Below are 23,919 nucleotides of genomic sequence, written 5' to 3'. Positions count from 1 at the left end.
AACCCTCTTGACTTTCATTTATGGGAGCATTTGAAAGCTCTTGTCTACACAACACCGGTACCAAATGTGGAGACTCTTCGTGCTCGTATGGTGGACGGCTGTGATACAACGCCATTCTCCAGGGCTGCATCAGCGCATCAGGGATTCCATGCGACGGAGGGTGGATGCACATGTATCCTCGCTAACGAAGGACATTTTGAACATTTCCTGTAACAGTGTTTGAAGTGACACTGGTACGTTCTGTTGCTGCGTGTTTCCATTCCATGATTAATGTGATTTGAAGAGAAGTAATAATATGAGCTCTAGCTTGAAAAGTAAGCTTTTCCGGACACATGTCCACTTAACATATTTTCTTTCTTTGTGTGTGAGGAATGTTTCCTGAAAGTTTGGCCACACCTTTTTGTAACACCCTGTATGAACAAATACTCCACAACCCTTTCAAGATTCACATTAGGCTACATATCTACATATTGTTTTAGTAAGTACATTATGTATGTACATTTTACATGACTAAGAAATCAGTGTAGAATACACATATCTGCTAGTTACTGCAGCCCTTTTATCCACATTTGTATCTTTTCAATTACATTAAAAGAATTCTTCAGCTGAACAGCGTACTTTACTTTTAATTCAGCAATCAATACACGATTAATTTTATCTAGGTGTATGCTTCTCACTGTTCGTGGCAGTTTGCTGTATAACTTGAAGCTCAGACATTTATTATTTATGTGTATTACTGACAGCCTTCAAAATTGCACATCTAGCTTCCAGTTGTTTCTCGCATTTAGCAAATATATGGTCAATCTCAAGGTAAATTTTTCTGCCCACAGCATTCAAAGCCTGATCCTCACGAATTTTCTCAGAACAGAAACCAATATTGCAACTGAAAAACAAAGGAGACAATAGAAAGTCAGAAACAATATTTTTTTACTACCAGAGTTTCTTATTTTAAATGATAGAAAATGTGTGTGTGCAAGTGTACTACTTGGATATATTGTACTTCATCCCACTATGTCCTGTTATGAAATCCAGATTTTTAGACTTTGATGTTTTGTTTTCATATGTTTGTGCAATTAAATGAAATAAATTTCCTCTGTTTTTGACTCATTTACACATAGCTTGTTAGCTTTACACCTGCTGCTGCTACTCTCAACAAGTCTCTGTTTTTATATCATCAGCATAGAAGGCCATATTCTTTAAGCAGCCATTAACATGTAAAATATAGAGGACAAGACCGAGAACAGAACCCTGTTGTATTCTTCTCTTTATTTGGACTTCTTCTTAATCAATAACTGTTACTTGTTGTTTAGATAAGAACTAATTAAATGCAGCAACTTAACTGCAGTACGATAATACATATCTTCTCTGCAACAATATCATGTGACACAGTGTCAAATATGCTACTTACGCCTGTAAAATTAGCATAAGTAGTTGACCTCCTTTCGCAAGAATTATGGATTGTAGTTATCAGGCTTTCAATTGTGTTTATGATTAATAGTTTTATTTGAAAATCACGCTGGTTTCATTATTATTTTCAAAAAGGCTGTAAATCTGCTGATGTACACGATTCAACTTTATTTTTGATACGATAGGGAAAACTGATAGGCCTGTAGTTATCTGGTATGTCACTATGACCCACTGGAAGTGTAAATGTAATTTCAAGACATTCTGGGAAAGTGTTATCATCAAGATGGACAACAAGCTTTCGCAGTTTTTAACATAGCTGCTGAAGTAATAATAGTCCTCTGATCTGGAGCTGCTCCAATTATTCAGAAATTTAGTAATAACTCTTGGAGGGATTCTGGTCCAAATGCATCATTCTTTTGTTGCACATCATGCTTGTGAAAAGAGAGCTTCACCATCAGTTGTACCATTACTGTGTGGTACAAAAGAGTTTGTAAAGTTTATAAAATACTCACTTAGAGCATTACAGTCAATTGCAATAGTGGTTTGTGTCTTACTCATGTTTATTTCATTTTTTACAAAGTTCTAACACACAATGCATTTAATTTTGGAATTTAAGATGCAGTTCTCATTTGCTTCGGATTTTGCTGATTTAATTTCAGACAAAGTTTTTTTAAGGCCTTAAATTATTCTTATTTTCACCCCAGTTAAGCATTCACAAGTAAAAGTATCCTAATTTGATTTGAGTCATGGGGAGTACCATTTTTTGCTTGTGGTGGTTTGTGTATACTGCTATTGTTGCACATTTTAATAGCAAGAGGGCAGTTATTATTAAAGTTAAGTGTCATGGTAGATATGAATGCAGAGAAGCATTAATTAAACTTCTCCCAATGGTCAATATATTGAGCCAGTCTATTATTACCATATCATTTCCCATCGTTTCAATGCTCACTTTGTTTAGAGCTCTTATACCGCTAGCCTTTCGAAATTCTCATTAGCTACGGTACAACTATTTAGCTATATGGTATCATCGTCAGATATTCATAATTTAATGACATAATACTTCATTGCAGATTTCTCACCCTCTTCTATCAGGTTGAAAAATGTTGGATCCCTCTTAATGCATCAGGAGTGTGTTACATACCATTAGTGGCTACTAGAAATCCACAGTAAGTAGTGCACTACAGACAGCAAGTGGCCATTCGAATAACAGAATGTGTGTGGCAAGTAAATGTTCTTTAAAGTTTGTTTTAGGATAGAGGAATCCCTCCATAGGCTTGAAAAATATTCTGAATTCAGAGAAGGAAGAACAGAAGCACCCCTAATTAGAGATGTACTCTTCATAGCAGACTGGAAGAAGTTAATGTGATTATAGTCTTAACTAATTGTGGAGTGTTCATGAAAAGGTTTCAGCATTTGTATCACTTACAAAAGGTAATGCCTGTATAGTGTCAGGAACAGAAAGCTTGATGAAATCATGTGATAAAAGCAAAGAAATTCTAAATTCTGATTGGATAGTATATCGTAAAGATAGACTACATGCAGGTAGTGGAAGCATTTTTACAGCTGCATATAATATGGTAATATTTAGTGAAGTTTACTAACTTCATTTCCAAATATGAAATTCTGTGGGTGAAGATAATGATTACAGGTGTATCAAACATGGTAGGTGGTTGCTTTTATTGGCTTCTGGCCTCAAGAGCAATAGTCATAGAACATTTCAGAGAAAAAGCTGGAGAAGGTTGCACATAAATTTCCTGCCCATTTTATATAATTAGTGGGAGATTTCAACTTACCAGCCATGCATTAGGAGATTCAAGGGATTATGGTGGGTACTCAGGACAGGGTGTCATGTGAAGCCGTTCTAAATGCCAAAAATTACCTTAAGCTGTTAATCAGAGAACCCATTCTAGATGGTAACATCTTAGATTTTTAGATTACAAATGGTCTAAACTTTTTGACTCAGCATGGAGAAGGGAATCAGTGATCATGTGGCCATTATAGCACCGTTCACTATATGTGTGAAGAGCATCTAACAGCCAACACCAAACATTCACTCTTGACACTGAAAATATTGAGTATAAATCATCAACATTCAAGAGTATTGTGCAACACACCTTAAATATATATGTGCTGGCCAAAGTTATAAAGGATATGAATGACCTGCTCTGTATCAACAGCCAAGTAAAAAAAAAATTTTTAGTCAAATAAAAAAAACTAACTTTGCTGTATATCTAAACATAGCCAAAGTCTTGTTGACAAAGAACAACTGATCAAAGGAAGTCAGTGTACCTAAAGCCACATGTGAAGTATTTATAAATTCAAAAGTAAAATTCTATCCAACAATATGACAGAAAATCCCAGTAAGTTTGGGTCCTATGCTAAATCACTAAACAGGTCAAAGCCATCTATCTTCACACGAAGAGACCATAATGATATTGAAACAAAGACTGTAAGAGAGATGGCTTTAACACGAAATTCTAGTTTCCAAAATTATTTCATTAAGATGTTGATACATGTGACTATGGTATAGGAAGAAAAGTAAAATCACTTCTCAGAAGAAAGGCAATTTGGCCTGATGAATTCCTATAGGACTACGAGTGTGAAAGAAATTGCACTTCCTTTAGCAGCCAAAGGTCACTGGAGGAGCAAAGTATCCCAAGTGATTGAAAAATTCATCTGTCATCACAGTTTTGGTGACATGTTATTGCACAAATGCACAATATTATAGATGAATTTGCTGACATCAGTTAGTCAGTCAGTAAGTTAGTTAGTTTCTTGTCCTATGAATCATTTTCCACACTAGATTGTAATGATTTGGAATGAGTCATTTTACATTCACACTGCAAATTAATTTGAACATATGGTTACATTTTTCAAAAAGAAAAAAAGATATAGATGCTGTGGTTCAGCAAGGCCTATGCACCACCTTTCACACATTGCAGTAAAAGGAATTCTTCTATGGAATACAAGGTTTTGTCAAAGAGAAACTTTCTCAGTTTTTTTTCAAACTGTACTTCACTGTCTATCACACTTTTTATATCACAAGTGATAAAATTTTTTGTCGTAGCATTGTGTACCCCTTTGTGTCCTAAAGACAACCTCAATGTGGACTAATGAAGGTCATTTCTCCTTCCATACAGCGGAGATGCTGAGTCGCAGTCAGGAACAACAAAAAGACTGTCACAAATAATAGCTTTTGGCCGGTAAGGCCTTTGTCAGAAGTAGACAGCAAACACACTCATACACACTTAAGCAAACGCAACACACACACACACACACACACGACCATAGTCTTTGGCAAATGAGGCCTCAGTTGTGTGTGTGAGTTGCATTTGTGTGAGTGTGTTTGTGTATGTTTGCCATCTAATTCTAACGAAGACTTACTGGCAAAAGCTATTATTTGTGACAGTCTTTTTGTTGTGCCTATCTGTGACTCAGCATCTCTACTAAATGGTGATTCTGTCCTGGATTTTCCATTGTTTCATTTCTCCTTCCAGTATTGTAATTATGTGCATCACTGTTCCTTTTGAACTGTATTGGATTCTTTACAACAAACTTCATGATGGATATAACTATAGTGTGACGCAGTAGTCAGAATGCTAAATTCCTTGAACAGATGTCTACAAGATGATCATTGATGGGCACCACATAGTTCTCTTACAGAACATTTATGCACAATGAAAACTTTCTTTCTTAAAGATGAGTTACCCGAGAAAATTACTCCATAGGACATTACTGAATGAAGATATTTCAACTTACTCTTCAAGATTTGCAATGATTCTAAGTGCAAATGTGGCTGAACTAAGTTGTTTTAGAAGTTCCAGAATGTGCATTTTCCAATTTAAGTTCTCATCAATATGGATACTAAAGAATTTTGAAGTTTCCATCCTATTTATTATTCCCTCAGTATTTGTTACACTTATGATTAGTGGAGCATCCCTAGATGTGCAGAACGGAATACATTCTGTCTTTTTAAAATTAAAGGTGAGACCATTCACAGAAAACAAGTCAGTGATACTTTTAAGGACTTCCTTTAGTATTTCTTCAAAAATGTTCAAATGTGTGTGAAATCTTATGGGACTTGACTGCTAAAGTCATCAGTCCCTAAGCTTACACACACACACACACACACACACACACACACACACACACACACACACACACCCGAGGGAGGACTCGAGCCTCCGCCGGGACCAGCCACACAGTCCATGACTGCAGCGCCTTAGACAGCTCGGCTAATCCCACGCGGCTACTATTTCTTCTTTTTCTGTATTTATGCTTGGATTGATAACAGTACTAGTTACAGGAAAGCTGGCAGAGGATGAACATTTGGTGCAGAGATCAGCAGTTTACCTTCAACATAAACAAAAGTATTATACTGCACATAAACAGATAAAAAGACCCATTACTGTATGACTATAAAGTATTTAGTGAAAAAATGTAACATGAGGCTGCGGTTGTATTAACAATGACTTAAACAGATATCTATACGATGTAAGGTGTGTGAATCCTATTCATTTTAAACAGTGAAAGCTTTTTATCTAAGGGAAGGGTTGCCTCAGAATATATTGGTGTGCAAAACTTAAGGACAAAAACAATGTTTGCATGATGTGTCACTGCTAAATAATACAGCTCAATGAAACTTGGACCATGTGTAGAAAGAACTGCTACAATGTAGAACAGAAGGTAAATGAAAGAAATATGTAATGAGACAAACAGAAATGACACTTTTATTCAGAGACAATAGTTACACTGAAGTCATTGTGATTCAGGATGGTCCCCTGGACACTGCAAAGAGAGGACATCGTTCTTAATAGTGTGTGTGATCACCATGGCCAACAATGCATGCTTTGCAACCTGCTTTCATGCTGGCCACAACGCTGACAACTGCTGAATACTTGTTGGAGCATGTGGATGTGCTGTGATACATCTCCTCAATGCTTCCCTTATGTGCTCGATACGATTTAAGTCGGCGGAATGATAAGGCCAGACCATTCGAAGGATATCATCTCGTTCCAATAGCTGCTCCACCTGCACTGTTTGATGCAGTTGCACATTGTTATTCATTAAAATGAAGTCAGGGTGGAATGCACATCTGAAAAGAAGCACATGGGTAATGACTATGGTGTCGCAATATTAATATCATTGATAGGTGAATGTACCACATTCAAAGATCTTGAGGTCAATATGCCCATGTACCATTATGCCTCCCCATTTGCCATTGGGGCCAACAATGATTGTGCTCCTGGGTGCATCACATTATCCCACCTCTTTCCATATGCGGGTATATAATGTACCCAAGAAAATTGTCAAGCATAACAGTTTTGATGATCCAGGGGTTACGGTGTGTCGACAAACAATGCTGCACGGGCATACTGACCTCTAAATCTTTGAACACAATATGCTCACCAGTCAACATTATTGAGACACTGTAGTCCTTCCCCATGTACATCTTTTCAGGGATACATTCGGTCCTGACTTCATTTTAATGGATGACAATGTGCAAATGCATCCAATAGTGCAGGTGGAAAAGCTCTTGGAACAAGAGGATATTCAGAAATTGGACTGGCCTGCTGCCCATTCCCCTAACTTAAATCCCATCAAGCACATTTTGGATGCGTTGGGGAGATGTACTGCAGCATGTCCACATGCAACAACAACAACGCAGAAGTTGTCAATGATGCTGATCAATGAATGGAACACCCTGTCACCAAAAGTCCTTACCGTGGCCAACATGAAAACATGTAGCAGAGAATTCACTGGCATCCTAGGTGGTTACACACCTTATTAAGAATGATGTCCTGCCTTTTGTTATGTCTAAGGGACCATCCGAATTACACAGATTACAGTGTAATTACTGGCTTTGGATAAAAATGTCATTTCTGTTCCTCTCATACCATATTTATTTCGGTTGCCTTCGGTATCATACTTTATCAGTATGTATAGTAGAGATGCCGAGTTCATTATTCCATCCTGGATTTTCAGTTATTTAAAGATGGCCATAATTCAGACCTAGTGAACAATGCATGCCACTGGTATAGTCTTAGAAGGTTATGTCATATGTTATGTACATGAAGTTGGTTGGTTGGTTGGTTGGTTTGTGGGGGGTTAAAGGGGCCAGACTACTTAGGTCATCGGTCCCTTGTTCCACGACCATAATAATACACGAAGAAAAGTCCAACAAGCAATAAACACATAACGGAGACGACAAGGGACGACACAGTACAAGAAAGACATAGACGAAGACCAGAGAAAAGAGATTAAAAGACACACAGAGTGCGACGGTCATTGGCCGACCATGAAAATAAAACTGGAAAGGCCAACAACCAAGGGACACATTAAAACACCACAAACTAAAACCCCAGGCCAAAAGCCACAGTCGACACTAAAAAAAAAAATAAAAAGGGACTCTCATATTGAATGATAAAAACCCCCTGCTCGAATAAAACGGAGAACTAAGTCAGCCATAGTAGAGTCATCGGTTAAAAGAGCAGGGAGTGTATCAGGCAGCGCGAACGTCTGCCTGAGGGCAGTTAAAAGTGGGCAGTCTAGTAAGACGTGTACCACGGTCAGGGCCAATCCGCAGCGACAGAGAGGCGGGTCGTCACGGCACAAGAGATACGCGTGCGTGAGCCGGGTATGTCCTATGCGGAGCCGGCAGAGGACGACAGCGTCCTTGCGAGACCCCCGCATGGAGGAGCGCCACACACTGGTTGTCTCCTTGACTGCCCGAAGTTTGTTGGGAGAGGGCAGGGTGCGCCACTCATCACGCCAAGCAGCAAGGACCTTCTGCCGCAATACGGATCGGACGTCACTCTCTAAAAGACCGATCTCCATGGCCGGGGAACTGACCGCCTGTTTCGCCAGTTCGTCAACCCGCTCGTTACCCGGGATGCCGACGTGACCCGGGGACCAAACAAAGGTGACAGAGCGGCCGCAACGGACGAGAGTATGGAGGGACTCCTGGATGGCCATCACCAGACGGGAACGAGGGAAACACTGGTCAAGAGCTCGTAAACCGCTCAGGGAGTCACTACAGATGACAAAGGACTCACCTGAGCGGGAGCGGAGAAACTCTAGGGCACGATAGATGGCAACCAACTCGGCAGTGTATACACTGGAGCCAGCTGCCAATGACCGTTGCTCACAATAATCCCGTAGAGTGAGAGCGTAACCAGTGTGACCAGAGACCACCGAACCGTCGGTGTAGGCCACCGCCGCGTTCGGAAACTCGGCCAGGATGGAAAGAAAGCGGCGGCGGAGGGCCTCCGGAGGCACTGAGACCTTCGGACCCTGTGCCAAGTCGAGCCGAAGGCACGGTCGGGGCACACTCCACAGGGGCAGACGGAGATTGGCCCGGAAAACAGGCGGCAGAGGAAAAAAGTCAAGGCCACGGAGAAGGTCCCGGAGGCGAACCGCAATGGGACACCCTGACCGGGGCCGCCTGTCTGGAACATGGACGATCGAGCGCGGGAACAGGAGACGGTAGTTTGGATGCCCTGGCATGCTATAAACGTGCGCGGCATAGGCGGCCAGAAGGCGGTCACGCCGGAACCGCAATGGAGGGACACCAGCCTCCACAAGTATGCTGTCGACGGGGCTTGTCCGGAATGCTCCCGGGGCGAGGCGGATCCCGCAGTGGTGTATGGGATCCAGCAATCGCAATGCTGAAGGCGAGGCAGAACCGTACGCCACACACCCATAATCAAGGCGGGACTGGATCAGCGCTTGATATAGGTGGAGGAGGGTGGACCGGTCGGCACCCCACCTGGTGTGGCTTAAGCAACGGAGAGCGTTTAAGTGCCGCCAGCATGTTTGCTTCAGCTGCCTAATATGGGGCAGCCAAGTCAACCGGGTATCGAACACCAGTCCCAAGAACCGATGCGTCGCGACCACAGCAAGAGGTTCACCGTCAAGGTAAAGGCGCGGCTCAGGGTGAACCGTGCGACGCCGGCAGAAATGCATAATGCAGGTCTTCGCGGCCGAAAACTGGAAGCCGTGCGCTACAGCCCATGACTGCGCCTTGCGGATGGCACCTTGCAGCTGCCGTTCAGCAGCGGCGATGCCACTGGAGCTGTAATATAGGCAGAAGTCGTCCGCATATAAAGAAGCCGCGACGGACGACCCCAACGCCTCAACGAGCCCATTGATGGCAATTAAAAACAGGGACACACTGAGGACAGACCCCTGTGGGACCCCGTTCTCCTGGACCCGGGAGGAACTATGCGACGCAGCTACTTGCACGCGGAAGGAACGATACGAAAGAAAATTCTGAATAAAAATCGGGAGCGGGCCCCTAAGGCCCCACCCATGAAGTGTGGCCAGGATGTGATGGCGCCAAGTCGTATCGTATGCCTTCCGCATGTCGAAGAAGACGGCAACCAGATGTTGGCGGCGCGCAAAGGCTGTACGGATGGCAGACTCCAGGGAGACCAGATTATCGACGGCAGAGCGGCCTTTACGGAACCCACCCTGAGACGGAGCCAGAAGGCCCCGAGACTCGAGGAGCCAACTCAACCTCCGGCTCACCATACGTTCCAGCAACTTGCAAGGAACGTTGGTGAGGCTTATGGGGCGATAGCTGTCCACCTCCAGCGGGTTCTTGCCAGGTTTCAATACGGGGAGGACTATGTTTTCCCGCCATTGAGACGGGAAAACACCCTCGACCCAGACGCGATTGAAAAGATCTAGGAGGCGTCGCTGGCAAGGCACTGAGAGGTGTTTCAGCATCTGGCTGTGAATGCGGTCTGGTCCAGGAGCCGTATCAGGGCAAGCAGAAAGTGCGCTCTGGAATTCCCATTCGCTGAAAGGAGCATTGTACGACTCCGCGTGGCGCGTGTGAAAGGAAAGCCTCCGACTTTCCAACCGCTCTTTCCGGGAGCGGAAGGCCAACGGGTAGTTCGTTGACGCGGAACACTGAGCAAAATGCTCTGCTAACCGGTCCGCAATCGTGTCGGAGTCGGTGCACACTGCTCCATTCAGCGAAAGCCCAGGGACAGAGACAGGTGGCCGATAGCCTTGGAGTCGCCGAATCTTGGCCCAAACCTGCGATGCAGAGGTACGGACGCCAATGGTGGAAACATAACGTTCCCAGCACTCCTGCTTCCGTTGGCGAATAAGGCGTCGGGCTCGGGCGCGGAACTGTTTAAAAGCAATGAGGGTCTCCAACGACGGGTGCCGCTTATGGCGCTGAAGAGCCCGCCGGCGATCTCGAATCGCCTCTGCGATCTCGGGCGACCACCACGGCACAGTCCTCCGCCGAGGTGACCCGGATGTACAGGGAATCGCAGATGCCGCCGCAGAAACGATGCTGGTGGTGACCGACTGAACCACCGCATCAATCGGATCAGTGGAAGGAGGTGCGATCACTGCGACAGATGTAAATAAGTCCCAATCAGCCTTATTCAGAGCCCATCTGGAGGGGCGTTCAGAAGAGTGACGCTGTGGCAGTGACAGAAAGATGGGGAAATGGTCACTACCACATAAGTCGTCATGGACCCTCCAGTGGATGGATGGCGAAAGTCCGGGGCTGCAAATAGAAAGGTCAATGGCCGAAAACGAGCCATGGACCGCACTAAAGTGGGTCGCCTCTCCCGTGTTTAAAAGGCAGAGGTCAAGCTGTGACAGAAGAGTCTCGGCATCTCTGCCCCGGCCAGTAATCGCGGCGCTACCCCACAAGGGGTTATGGGCGTTAAAGTCACCCAGCAACACAAAGGGAGGCGGCAGTTGTCCTATCAATGCAGCCAACACATGACGAGAGACATCACCATCCGGCGGAAGGTACAAACTGCAGACAGTAATAGGCTGAGGCGTCCACATCCTTACAGCGACAGCCTCTAAGGGTGTATGAAGAGGCACACACTCGCTGTAGATAGAGTTAAGGACGTAGACGCAGACTCCACCAGACACCCTCTCATAAGCTGCCCGGTTCTTATAATAACCCCGATACCCTCGTAGGGCAGGGGTCCGCATTGCCGGAAACCACGTTTCCTGGAGGGCAATGCAGAAGAAAGGGTGACTGCTGACGAGTTGGCGGAGCTCAGCAAGGTGGTGGAAAAAACCGCTGCAGTTCCACTGGAGAATCACTTTGTCCATGGGCGAAATAGGCGTGAAGGGACCGAGGAGGCAGATCACGTCACTGGGTCACCTGCTGTCACCGATCGAGGACCAGTACAATCGGCGTCCTTGGCATCTGAGGGTATGGCGAGATCCAGGTCCTCAGCGGACGCCAGGATCTCCACCTCATCCCCAGACGCAGAGCCTGTATGGAGCGGTGGGGTGGATGCCACCGCGCGTTCCTTGGCCTTAGAGGCCTTCTTCTTCTTCGTCTTCTCTCTCTGCTCCTTGGGCTTTACTGGCTGGGAGGGCTCCACCGAGTCAGTCTCCGGGACGGAGGAGGAGCGGGAAGCCCTGCGACCAGCTGCTGGCCTGCTTTTCAGCCATTGGCTGACGTCACCCTTCCCAGAGGTGGAAACCTGGGAAGGGAGGGACCCGAGGGATCCCTTGCGAGAGAGAGTCGCCGAAGAAGTCGGACGCTTCTCCGGCTTAGAGTTGGGGACTTGTGTCCCCGATGGTTGGGGGGTCGTTGCTCCTGAGGTAGGTGGTGCAGGAGCAACAGATGGGGAAGTGCCCCCCACCATCAAGGGGGCAGGTGTAGTATTCCGGCTCAGAGTGTTCAGTGGAATCGGTGCAGCAGATGACAAAACTACTGTTTTGGCAGCGGTGGCATAGGAGCTGGTCAGAGCCACAGGATGTAGCCTCTCGTATTTCCGCTTAGCCTCAGTATAGGTCATGCGGTCCAGGGCCTTATATTCCATGATCCTTCGTTCTTTCAGTAGAACCTTGCAGTCTGGCGAGCAAGGGGAATGGTGTTCGCCGCAGTTCACACAGATGGGAGGCGGCGCACATGCAGTATTAGGATGTGAAGGGCGTCCACAATCTCTGCATGTCATGCTGGAAGTACACCGAGATGACATGTGGCCGAACTTCCAGCATTTGAAACACCTCATCGGGGGAGGGATATAGGGCTTCACATCACATCGGTAGACCATCACCTTGACCTTTTCGGGTAGGACGTCACCCTCGAAGGCCAAGATGAAGGCACCGGTGGCTACCTGATTATCCCTCGGACCCCGATGGACGCGCCGGACGAAGTGAACACCCCGCCGTTCTAAATTGGCGCGTAGCTCGTCGTCTGACTGCAAGAGTAGGTCCCTATGGAATATAATGCCCTGGACCATGTTGAGACTCTTATGGGGTGTGATCGTGACGGAAACATCCCCCAACTTGTCACAAGCGAGTAACCGCCGTGACTGTGCAGAGGATGCCGTTTTGATCAATACTGCCCCAGAGCGCATTTTGGACAAGCCCTCCACCTCCCCAAACTTGTCCTCCAAGTGCTCGACAAAAAACTGAGGCTTGGTCGCCATAAACGATTCCCCATCGACTCGTGTACAGACTAAATAGCGAGGTGAATAAGGTTCGCTGCCAACCGTAGCCTTTCGTTCCTCCCATGGTGTGGCCAGGGAGGGGAACGATTGTGGATCATATGCCTGAGCGTTGTATTGAGGCCGAGAACGCTTAGAGACTGCTGGCGGCTGGCCGCCAGCAAGAGATGATGTACCACGCTTCATCGCGGGTCATCCGCCCTGATGCCACCTACTCCGACCAAGGGCCCTCCCCACGGGCGCCACCCAGCCTCAGCAACGACCACCTGGCGGGATGGCCATTGCCGGGAGTCCCGATGCCCCAAGGAGACAGGCATCTACTCCTTGGCATACGCGGGGAGTTAACGGCGCAGGCATCAGTAGAGCGATCCCTGTGTTGTCAGGGGGCTACAACCGACAGGGTACATGGCGGCCCCACCACAACGGACTGGCTACCGTGCTGGATTTCAGGTGAAATGTAGCCCATGATCGTCATTGGCGCATAAAGCGACACAGCAGAGCAGACTGCAAAAACCGCACCCAAGAACAAAGCCACGCCCTAAAGATGGTGAGTGGGCGGGACAGCTATGCGACGACGACCAACCAAGCTAGAGACGGTAATGAGCGATGGACACATTGCACCTTGTAAGGCACCCTTCCCCAATCAGCTCGCTCTTCGGAAGAATTTAGAAGATGGAGGTCAAACCCGGTAGGGGACCATCACATAAGGCCGAAACGTTTGAGACTCCTTTTAGTCGCCTCTTACGACAGGCAGGAATACCGTGGGCCTATTCTTACCCCCGAACCCACAGGGGGATGTACATGAAGTCTTGGATGTTTTTATTTATATGTTTCAGTAGTGAATGCCTATATACATTTTGTTTGTAACGTACCATCTATTTCTTGTGGATGGTGGCTTAGATCAAGTTGTTAGCTAGAATTACTAGAGGAGATGGTGATCCATTGAGGAGAGCAGTGTTTTGGATTATGTTGTAGACTAGACCTTGAGGTAGAGGTAGATTTTTTACGCGATTGCAGTCACGCAAATGAACTGTAGCATAACCTGAGGAGTAGGTTACATTGGAATGCGACAGTTGGATGAGGGTTAATGAAGGTAACACGTGTCATAACAATGATAAGAAGATATTTTCGTTATTTAAGTTTGTGGTGAGTGATCTGTAGTGTGATGCTGGAAGATGACAATTTGGTTCTTAGTTGGCGAAGCTAACGAATGTGTCATGACAATTTTTTATTTACACTACTATGATCAAAACCTATATTATTCTAATAATAAGTGAAAGGTGCTAGTTTGATTTTGTTCTCCAGTATTTCTTTTATTGGGTTAACTTGCTTTCGGCTTACAGAGCCATCTTCAGACATTTACTGACTATGGTCACCAAAGAAGTTAGAATGCTTGTAAATAAAATAGAAAAAGAAGTTACATATCTAGATTGAAGCACAAATGTACAGTACATAACATCTGGCAGTTTGGTGGCAATGCAATGTAAAAAGTTGGACAGTAAATAAATTTAAAGAGAGTAAACAGGAAGAACTTTAATACAAAACTGGAAGAGCAAGCCTACATAACTGTTTATGCAGGGTGTACATAAAGTCCAGGAACAATTTCAATTACCAAGTGGGGCGGCGCACTTGTTAGCACACTGGATTCACATTCGGGAGGATGACGGTTCAATCCCGCGTCCACCATTCTGGTTTAGGTTTTCTGTTATTTCCTTAATACGCTCATGCCGGGATGGTTCCTTTGAAAGGCCATCGCCGACATCCTTCCCTAATCTGATGTGACCGATGACTACACTGTCTAGTCTGCTCCCCCAAACAACCCAACCCCACTTTCAATTATTTATTGCACAAGAACGAAACATTATACAGATATCTTGCATATGTCATTTTGAAGAGAAACCCTGAAAGTTGTTTTTCATGTATACAAACACAGTGTAGTTTGGTAATTTGCCGACAGTCAGCTCTAGTCGCAAACATGGTGAATTCAGGTGCAGCATGAGGTTGCTTTCATGAAATGGCCTCCCTGATCACCAGATCTCATTCCGTGTGACTTTTTTCTGTGGGGACACATTAAAGATCTAGTGTATGCACCGCCTCTACCACGTGATGTAGCAGAGGTCTGGGAGAGAATACAGGAAGTGACTGCCACAGTCGACAATGCAGTGCTGGGATGGGTATGGCAAGAATTCGATTACTGTGTTGACATCTGTCAGGTCACTCATGGTTTGCGTATCAAATGTTTGAAAGAAGGGGAAAAAAAGTCAGAGTTTCTCTTCAAAATGCGTTATGTATGACATCTGTACAATATTTAGTTCTTGTGCAATAAATAATTGAAAGTGTTCCAGGACTTTATATACACCCTGTACTCATAAACAAAATCAATAAAATAATATAAAATTAGTAATTGTCAAGGCTACTTCAGGAGGTATAAAATACGAAGAGTGATACAAAAACCAATTAAAAGAAAGAAATATCAATTTGACTAAAGAGTATATCAGGAACTTATGCAACATCAATAAGATAGACAGAAATGAATAAATGCAGGGAAATGGAAGAGTGTAAAGGAACATTCAGTAAATACTATCTTTGAGAGTGTGGTGATACTGCATTTAAAAAAGTAAAATGTTGAACAATATACAAATTAAAACAGAGCAGGCAGGAAAAACATTAAAACTATACTCAAAATTATGCCTCCGTAACAGTTTGCATTAAATAAATGAAACAAGTAATATTAAAACAGTACCTGATAACACAACTTCAAGAGGTATTAAACATGGAAAATTCTACAGGTACCAGTTAAAGGAAGACTTACAATTGTAACTACAGTCTACATGGATTACAGAGACCATTTCAATAAAATAAAAGAACTCAATGAATAAACGAAAATGGGGGAGTATGTAGCAACAGACAGTGTGGGAAATAATGAAAAATTAAGAGGATTATTTGAAGTTTAGGAAAGGAGAACTGTTAAGCTGTGTCTGGTTATTCAAGATTAGATCTGAACTGTGAGCCACACGATTTCCACAGGTTCTAGCAGACTGAGTTTTTGGCCTTTGTTTGCTAAGTGAATGGCTTGGGACTCTAGCTGGTAGTTGGAGCCCTCATTCAGTACATCTTCAGCAAATGCAGAGTCAGAATTCTGCAACCTCTAGCTATGTTCATGTTAAGCCAGCATAGATGCTATGTGTCTGCCAGACTGGCCAATGTATAAAACTTGTCACAATCAGAACATGTAATTTTGTATACCCCACTGTTGGCTAATTACAGGATCTTATCTTCACTATTGAAAATATACTGGGCTCTAGTGTTCTTAACATTGTGGGAAAGCCTATGCTACTGTGGTTTGCTATTTTAAAGTTTTTAATATGTTTGAAACTGTTAAACACAAGAACATTCCTGTTCAAAATTCCTTATTCCCTTTGGGGGCCCATTAGTTTGTAAGATTTTATTTTTCTAGTGTTTTTGTGTTGATAGTGACATCCCTTTGGTTGATTTGTAAGGCTTATAACTTTGCCAAGTAAACAATCAATCTACCGAGGCAAATTACGCAGTAATTAACCTCTGTTATTCTTGCATCAAAAATAATTGTACCCAAACATTTTAGCAGGGCTATATTTCTCTTTCAATTGAAGATTCTGCCAGAGCTTAGAACTTTCTATACTTTACATCAAAAATTACATTCACTGAAAATGCAGTACTTTCGAGGGCATTAAAGGGGACAAGCTGTTTTCTTTAAAGTTTAAAGATAACTCACTTGTAAAAAACTAGTTAATTTCTTTCACAAATGATTTATTATACAGTTCTGTTGATGCTTTGTTACTCTGACAACAATAACTGCACCACCTGCAAAAAGAAGCACATAATACTGCATTATGACTCACATTAAGCAGCAATAACTGAGCATAGAGAGATGTCTGCATCACATTTTTCACATAATTTAGAAAAAGTAGGACTTAGTTATTGAAAATACCTGTTCCGCATGAAGTCTTTCACAATGCTCTCATTACCTTTAAAAGAAACAGCTTTATCCTCTAAGCATTTTGCTTTGCCTTTTATTGGCAGTGTTCCACACTTTATGTCTATACCACACAAGGCACAAATATACTTTTGGAGCTATTTTTACAGATTTTTGCATTACTTTAACAAGCTGAAATTAATGATAAACACAACATCTGTGCTATGTTGTAATTTCAGTCTTGGACCAAATCACCAAAACCCTAAAAATGTAGCCAGAATATCGTCCACCTAGTCTTAAATTAGATACTTTTGGTGTACTAATGACACGGTGTTTGTTTCTAGCTCCAATGCAAGCACCAAGATTTACATTTTTACCGGTTCCCACAACGCAACGGACTTACAGTGGATTGACAATGCAAGACATTGGTGTTTTCTTAGAAGTGTGATGGCATACATCACACACCTGGTGCCAGCAGTTTTATTTACTGTTTGTGTTCAACATCATGAGGTTCAGTTGTGAGTGATATCTTAAATTGTGTTATATACTAGAATCGTTTAGGTCTAATGGACATCTTAAAGTGTACTGAAGATAGCGATATTGCCATTATGTTTTGCACACTTGTTTGGTCTAGGTTATAGTGGAAGGTAATATTTTGATTGAGAATTGGCAAAGCAAATGACAAACTTATTTTTTACATTCTCTGTATCCTATAGTTATAATTACATCTCTGGTGGAAATATCTATTTTTCCACGTTCATTTGACATTTTCAAATTTTTAATATACTTAAAAGCATTAATAACAGGAACATCCCAGTTCAAAACCACTATTACCATTGAGGTCTCCTTTCTTTTTTAAGTAAGTTTTTGATCTGTTGATAACAGTATCCCCATTGGTTGTTTCTTGAAGCATGTACCGACACTGCATTAGTAACATCATCAGTTGATCGATGCAGTTTTGCATTGTTTAATAATCCCATTAATATTTATTTCATTCTTTAAGAGTATCTTTCCAAAAATTTCACTTAGAGCAGCAAAAATAGAAAGTTATTGGGTCAGTTCTCCTTATGTAGACAGAGGATAGAGAAAAATACATCAGTGGCTCAATTTGCATCCATTGCTAGCAAACATTATTTTGCAAACTAGCAAGCTATTACATATTGAATGACGTGTTGACATGGTGGGTAATGTAATCTTACCCACAGTAATAACAGCACCTGTGGAAGCAGCATATTAAGGCAGAAATGGTACAACATAAGTAGATAATACAACAGCAAATATAATATAAGCTAATGAATAATTTGGACATGGCACTGGATCAGTGTAATGAGATTAGATTATACAAAAGGGGTGGGGAAGGGCAATGAAGTAAAAAACAGCAAGTGTGTAAAGCACAAAAAAGAAACAATGGTGTGAGATTGTTGGGTTTAAAACACCGATTGAAAACAAGTATGCCTGAAATATTCATGCCAATTATAGATTGCCAATCAGACAGATAACCGTTACAAACATGGTAGGCTATAGGTGCAGTTCAGAACTTGAGGTTTGTGAGAAACACTATAAACTGACAATTACTACAGTTGATTTCGAAATAATAGAAGAATGATTAACGTTCAGTTCAAGAGTCAACAAGCATCAAACAACAAAAACTGTTCTTTGTTTGGACTTTTCACTAATTCAAGGAAACATGATCCTTGGATGCCAAGCCGCCGTAATAGTTAATTTAAATAAATCGACGCTCTTCACAAACATTCAAAACACCTCGCTTTACATGTATTTCTGTCTTATTCGATTGCTGTGACACCTTTTCTTACATTTGATAACAAAAACATATTAACTGCGCAAAAACCTACCCAGTTCATCCTGTTCTTCCTTACGCATCCTAGAAAGTATTTCCAGCATTTTTCTTTGCCCTTCAGGATCATCATTTTCCAGTTTAAGTTCGCATAGAACACTTTCCTTATAAAATGTTTCAGAGCACACACTATGTATATCTGACTGATAACACTGGACAGAGCAAAACGAAATATTGCACCGCGGACACATGTACTTCCCTGCACAGCGATTACATCTGGAAATAAAAAGCTTTTATAGCATGTGACAAAATTAGTTACTTTTTTAAAGACGAAGTTGGAAAACAAATTTCACCAATAACACTGATGTTCCGATCCATTTGTTTACTTTAAGAAGGGCATTTCAGTAGTAATATTAATTTTCTAGGCTTAACATGCTTACATCTGACATGAATTTTGATCGATTTCCTCCATGACGAACTATAATTACATTACAGTTTCGAAGCAAACCCCGTTAACATTGCAGGACTAGCTACAACTTGGCGGCCCATAAACAATCAACAACGTAGTGCCGAACTGCGCTCGTATTCAAGGACTTCCACAAATGACATTAAGGTTGAAGTGGCATTATATTGGGTGTCTCAACTTTTATTTAAATCTCTAATGTACAATACAATTCCAATGGAATACACAACTACATTGTCAAAATAACATTTCTATTCGTCTTTCATGTAACAGTGATGCCAAAACAATTCAACCAAGTTTTCAATTCGAGTAGCCTCCACATGCATACGAAACTTGCACCACTGTCACTGTCACGTTACGTCATCAACGTAGATTATGCCCGCAAAGTTTGAGAGTCACTATGTTTTTGAAATCCAAGCTTATTTGTTGATGTGGATTTTGACGACACGGTCATTATTTGCAGAACTCATGAGACGTGTAAGCAAATATCATAAGAAAGAATAGTAGCTTAACACCACATGGAGCGACAAACTAGTAACACTGTTTCATCAACTTTGGCAATATCCGACGATTTTTTTTAATGTTTTAGTATTATTGTTAAACATTCAGACGAATTACTTTGCATTTCATCTGCAATACCATACAAAAATACTAACTTGAAATTGCCTGTCTCAGCTGAACACAAGTTTTCCCTAGCACTTCAAAATATTATTCGACCTATTTCTTGTCCTCCTTGAATTTACATATTTATTTTTGGTCAGGTGAACACACGGTTATAAATACAAAATCAAATAGGGGTAATTCAGGAGAGGGTTTACTAATGAATACAAAAATAGGAGTACGGGTAAGCTACAACAAACAGCATAGTGAACGCACTATTGTGGCCAAAATAGACATGAAGCCCACGTCTACTACAGTAGCACAAGTTTATATGCCAACTAGCTCTGCAGATGCAGAAGAAATTGATGAAATGTATGATAAGATAAAAGAAATTATTCAGAGAGTGAAGGGAGACGAATATTTAATAGTCATTGGTGACTGAAATTCGATGGTAGGAAAAGGAAGATAAGGTAACGTAGGAGGTGAATATGGATTGGGGGTAAGAAATGAAAGAGGAAGCCGCCTAGTAGAAATTTGCACAGAGCGTAACTTAATCATGGCTAACACAAGAATCACGAAAGATGGTTGCATATGTGGAAGAAGCCTGGAGACACTAGAAGGTATCAGATACATTATATAATAGTAAGACAGTGATTTAAGAACCAGGTTTTAAATTGTAAGACATTTCCAGGTGCTGATGTGGACTCTGACCACAATCTATTGGTTATGAACTGTAGATTAAAACTGAATAAACAGCAAATACGTGGAAATTTAAGGAGATGGGACCTGGAAAAATTGACTAAACCAGAAGTTGTACAGAATTTTTGGGCGAACACAAGGGAACAATTGACAGGAATGGGAGAAAGAAATACAGAAGAGGAAGAATGGGTAGCTTTGAGGGATGAAGTAGTGAAGGCAGCAGAGGATCAAATAGGTAAAAAGACGAGGGCTAGTAGAAATCCTTGGTCAACAGAAGAAATATGGAATTTAACTGATGAAAGGAGAAAATATAAAAATGCAGTAAATGAAGCAGGCAGAAGAATATAATAATTTCAATCCCAAAGAAAGCATTTGTTGACAGATGTGAAATTTACCGAAATATCAGTTTAATAAGTCACAGCTACAAAATACTAACACAAATTGTTTACAGACGAATGGAAAAACTGGTAGAAGCCAACCTTGGGGAAGATCAGTTTGGATTCCATAGAAATACTGGAACACATGAGGCAACACTGACCTTACGACTTATCTTAGAAGAAAGATTAAGGAAAGGCAAACCTACATTTCTAGCATTTGTAGACTAAGAGAAAGCTTTTGACAATGTTGATTGGAATACTCTCTTTCAAATTCTGATGGTGGCAGGGGTACAATACATGGAGCGAAAGGCTATTTACAATTTGTATAGAAACCAGATGGCAGTTATAAGAGTCGAGGGACATGAAAGGGAAGCAATGGTTAGAAAGGGAGTGAGACAGGGTTGTAGCGTCTCCCCGATGTTATTCCATCTGTATGTCGAGCAAGCAGTAAAGGAAACAAAAGAAAAATTCGGAGTAGGCATTAAAATCCATGGAGCAGGAATAAAAACTTTGAGGTTCGCCGATGACATTGTAATTCTGTCAGAGACAGAAAAGTACTTGAGAGTGCAGTTGAACGGAATGGATAGTGTCTTGAAAGGAGGATATAAGATGAACATCAACAAAAGCAAAACGGGGATAATGGAATGTAGTCGAATTAAATCAGGTGATGCTGTGGGAAGTAGATTAGGAAATGAGACACTTAAAGTGGAAAAGAAATTTTGCTATTTGGGGCCCAAAATAACTGATGATGATCGAAGTAGAGAGGATATAAAATGTAGATTGGCAACGGCAAGTAAATTGCTTCTGAAGAAGAGAAATTTGTTAACATAGCGTATAGATTTAAGTGTCAGGAAGCCGTTTCTGAAAGTATTTATAAGAAATGTAGCCATGTATGGAAGTGAAACATGGACGATAAATAGTTTGGACAAGAAGATAATAGAAGCTTTCGAAATTTGGCGCTACAGAAGAATGCTGAAGATTAGATGGGTAGATCACATAACTAATGAGGAGATATTGAGTAGAATTGGGGAGAAGAGGAGTTTGTGGCACAACTTGACTAGAAGAAGGGATTGGTTGGTAGTAAATGTTGTGAGGCATCAAGGGATCACCAATTTAGTATTGGAGGGAGATCAAGAGATGAATATATTAAGCAGATTCGGAAGGATGTAGTTTGCAGTAAGTACTGGGAGATGAAGAAGCTTGCACAGGATAGAGTAGCATGGAGAGCTGCATCAAACCAGTCTCAGGATTGAAGACCACAACAACAAGATATGTGAACAGTTCTTCAAATCTTTGTCGAAAAAGGCTGGGATTTTTTTCACTTGCTCTAGATGAATATCATTATCGCTATCGCCTTCATGCAGTCACACTTGCGAAGACGTTGATGCCATGTTTGCGTGCGGGGCCAACGAGATATATGGGCCATGCACGGAACTTGTGACATCAGCTTTTCTGCCACATTTCGCGAACGCTCGGCTCCGTGCAGCACCCACAGGAAATAAATTTCTAACTGAAAACGTATCCACTTAGGGTCTTGCTTTAGTCGTGTGCTGTCGAGAAGCTGCATGATTTGAAACATGCGGTCAAGAATTATTAAACTAGTCTGAAATAGTTACATGCTCCCCGCCAGTCACGGCTGCTGGCACTTGTAAGACCTGCAGTGTCACGTGCTGTGACATACGCTCCACGACCTATCTTTCTCGTGGCTTCCTTTGCGCGTCACTGAGTCGATAGTCGGAAAGCAAATGGGGTGTGTAGAATATACGAAGAGCAACAATTTTGTCACCATAGGGCACACAATTATCAAAATCTAGCGACGCAGGGACAGTTTTGTCATCAGCTTGTTAGCACGTTGGCAAACGAGAGTGTCGCCCAGTTGTCAAACTATAACAATCATGCATTTACGTATCTATCCACAGACTCGTGGACAAATGTGACGAAACAGTCACGATGACAAAAATTACCCGTGTGTGTTAGTCACAAGTACCAAGTTGTGTGTCCACGGGCAAAGTAAACTCGCCCGCGCAACCCCCCACAATCACACACCTGCCACCCACTTGAACTGAGGAAGCAATGAAGCACCTCCCACTTGTTCCCTGTCAAACAAGATAAAGTGACGCTAAGAATAAAAGCCGTTTAACGTAAGGCCATTTCACACTGAACGTCAACAGAACTGAAGACGACGTAAATGTAAAAGTATGGCCTATTCACAACCAAGGAGTTAAAATTTTAAATCGTAGTTCATACCAGAAATAACTTCAACACAAACGTTACTTCACTTAGTCAAGTACTGAGAGGAAAAAAATAAGCTTACAAGATACTGTCACTGATACAAAAAGCTTTAATATAGAATTAAGCTACTATCATTGTAAAAGTATTGCTTATTCAGACCTATGAGTTGAAATTTTAAACCGTTACTCACACCAGAAATAATTTCAACACAAACGTCACTTCGCTCAGTCAAGTACTGAACTAAAAAAAAAGAGCTTATGAGATACCATCAGTGATACAAAAAGTCAGAATCCAGAACTGAGCTACTGTCAATGACAAGTATATTAAAGGGCAAAGCAAAATCATAATGAAGGGCGTTCACAAAGTTTTATGGCAGCCTACTGAGATATGAAGTGATAGAAAAAACGTTGTCGTGACAGTCGTTTGCAACAGAAAATACATACATACAAACTCATCAAACAATATTTAAAAGAGACGCATGTTACATCTGTTTTTCTACTTCAACAGCGATGAATTTTTCGCTGTTAAAGAAGTTTGTAAATGAAAACTCTTTCATCATTCCTACTCTTATTTATGTATAGAGTAGGCTTCTTCTTGGTTCTAGTGTCGTAAAATGAGCGTCTCTCCATTTAAATCCTATGTGAATCTCACCATCTCTAATTAACGCTACAGAATTGTTAGTCTCATCAGAGTATCTAGTTACGTAAGACTTACTTTCATGGAGGAACACTAATACACACATCAAAAAAAGTTTTACATCAGCCTGGCTCCCAGAACTACAGAAGATAGACGTTGACTGTGGATACTGTATCACAGACACAGTCCCTTTGACTGTTCAGAGATGTCACTAAGCCCACCTAAAGATGTAGACAACTATGCATGAGCACCGCCTATTAGATGGACGGGGTCCGACAGCCAATCCATTTCAGTCATTCCACCTGGAA

At 42.2% G+C, this 23,919-nt stretch overlaps 1 protein-coding gene across 1 annotated transcript in view; it reads right to left on the bottom strand.

Annotated features, from left to right (window-relative positions):
* LOC126267067 (zinc finger HIT domain-containing protein 2-like) overlaps positions 1-19,534 on the bottom strand; it is a 45,402-nt gene extending 25,868 nt beyond the window's left edge. Inside the window, exons 1-2 of the mRNA XM_049971916.1 lie at positions 19,045-19,534; positions 18,663-18,880 (exon numbers count right to left, since the gene is read on the bottom strand). Of these exons, the coding sequence (XP_049827873.1) occupies positions 18,663-18,880; positions 19,045-19,076 (250 nt within the window). The 5' untranslated portion in view covers positions 19,077-19,534. The remainder of the gene's footprint in view (positions 1-18,662; positions 18,881-19,044) is intronic.
* Positions 19,535-23,919: the final 4,385 nt, after the last annotated feature.

The sequence above is a fragment of the Schistocerca gregaria genome, chromosome 4 (genome assembly GCF_023897955.1).
Source record: "Schistocerca gregaria isolate iqSchGreg1 chromosome 4, iqSchGreg1.2, whole genome shotgun sequence".
NCBI lineage: Eukaryota > Metazoa > Arthropoda > Insecta > Orthoptera > Acrididae > Schistocerca > Schistocerca gregaria.
The sequence above is the reverse complement of the archived record's forward strand: the minus strand, read 5'-3'. Positions and strand labels throughout refer to the sequence as shown.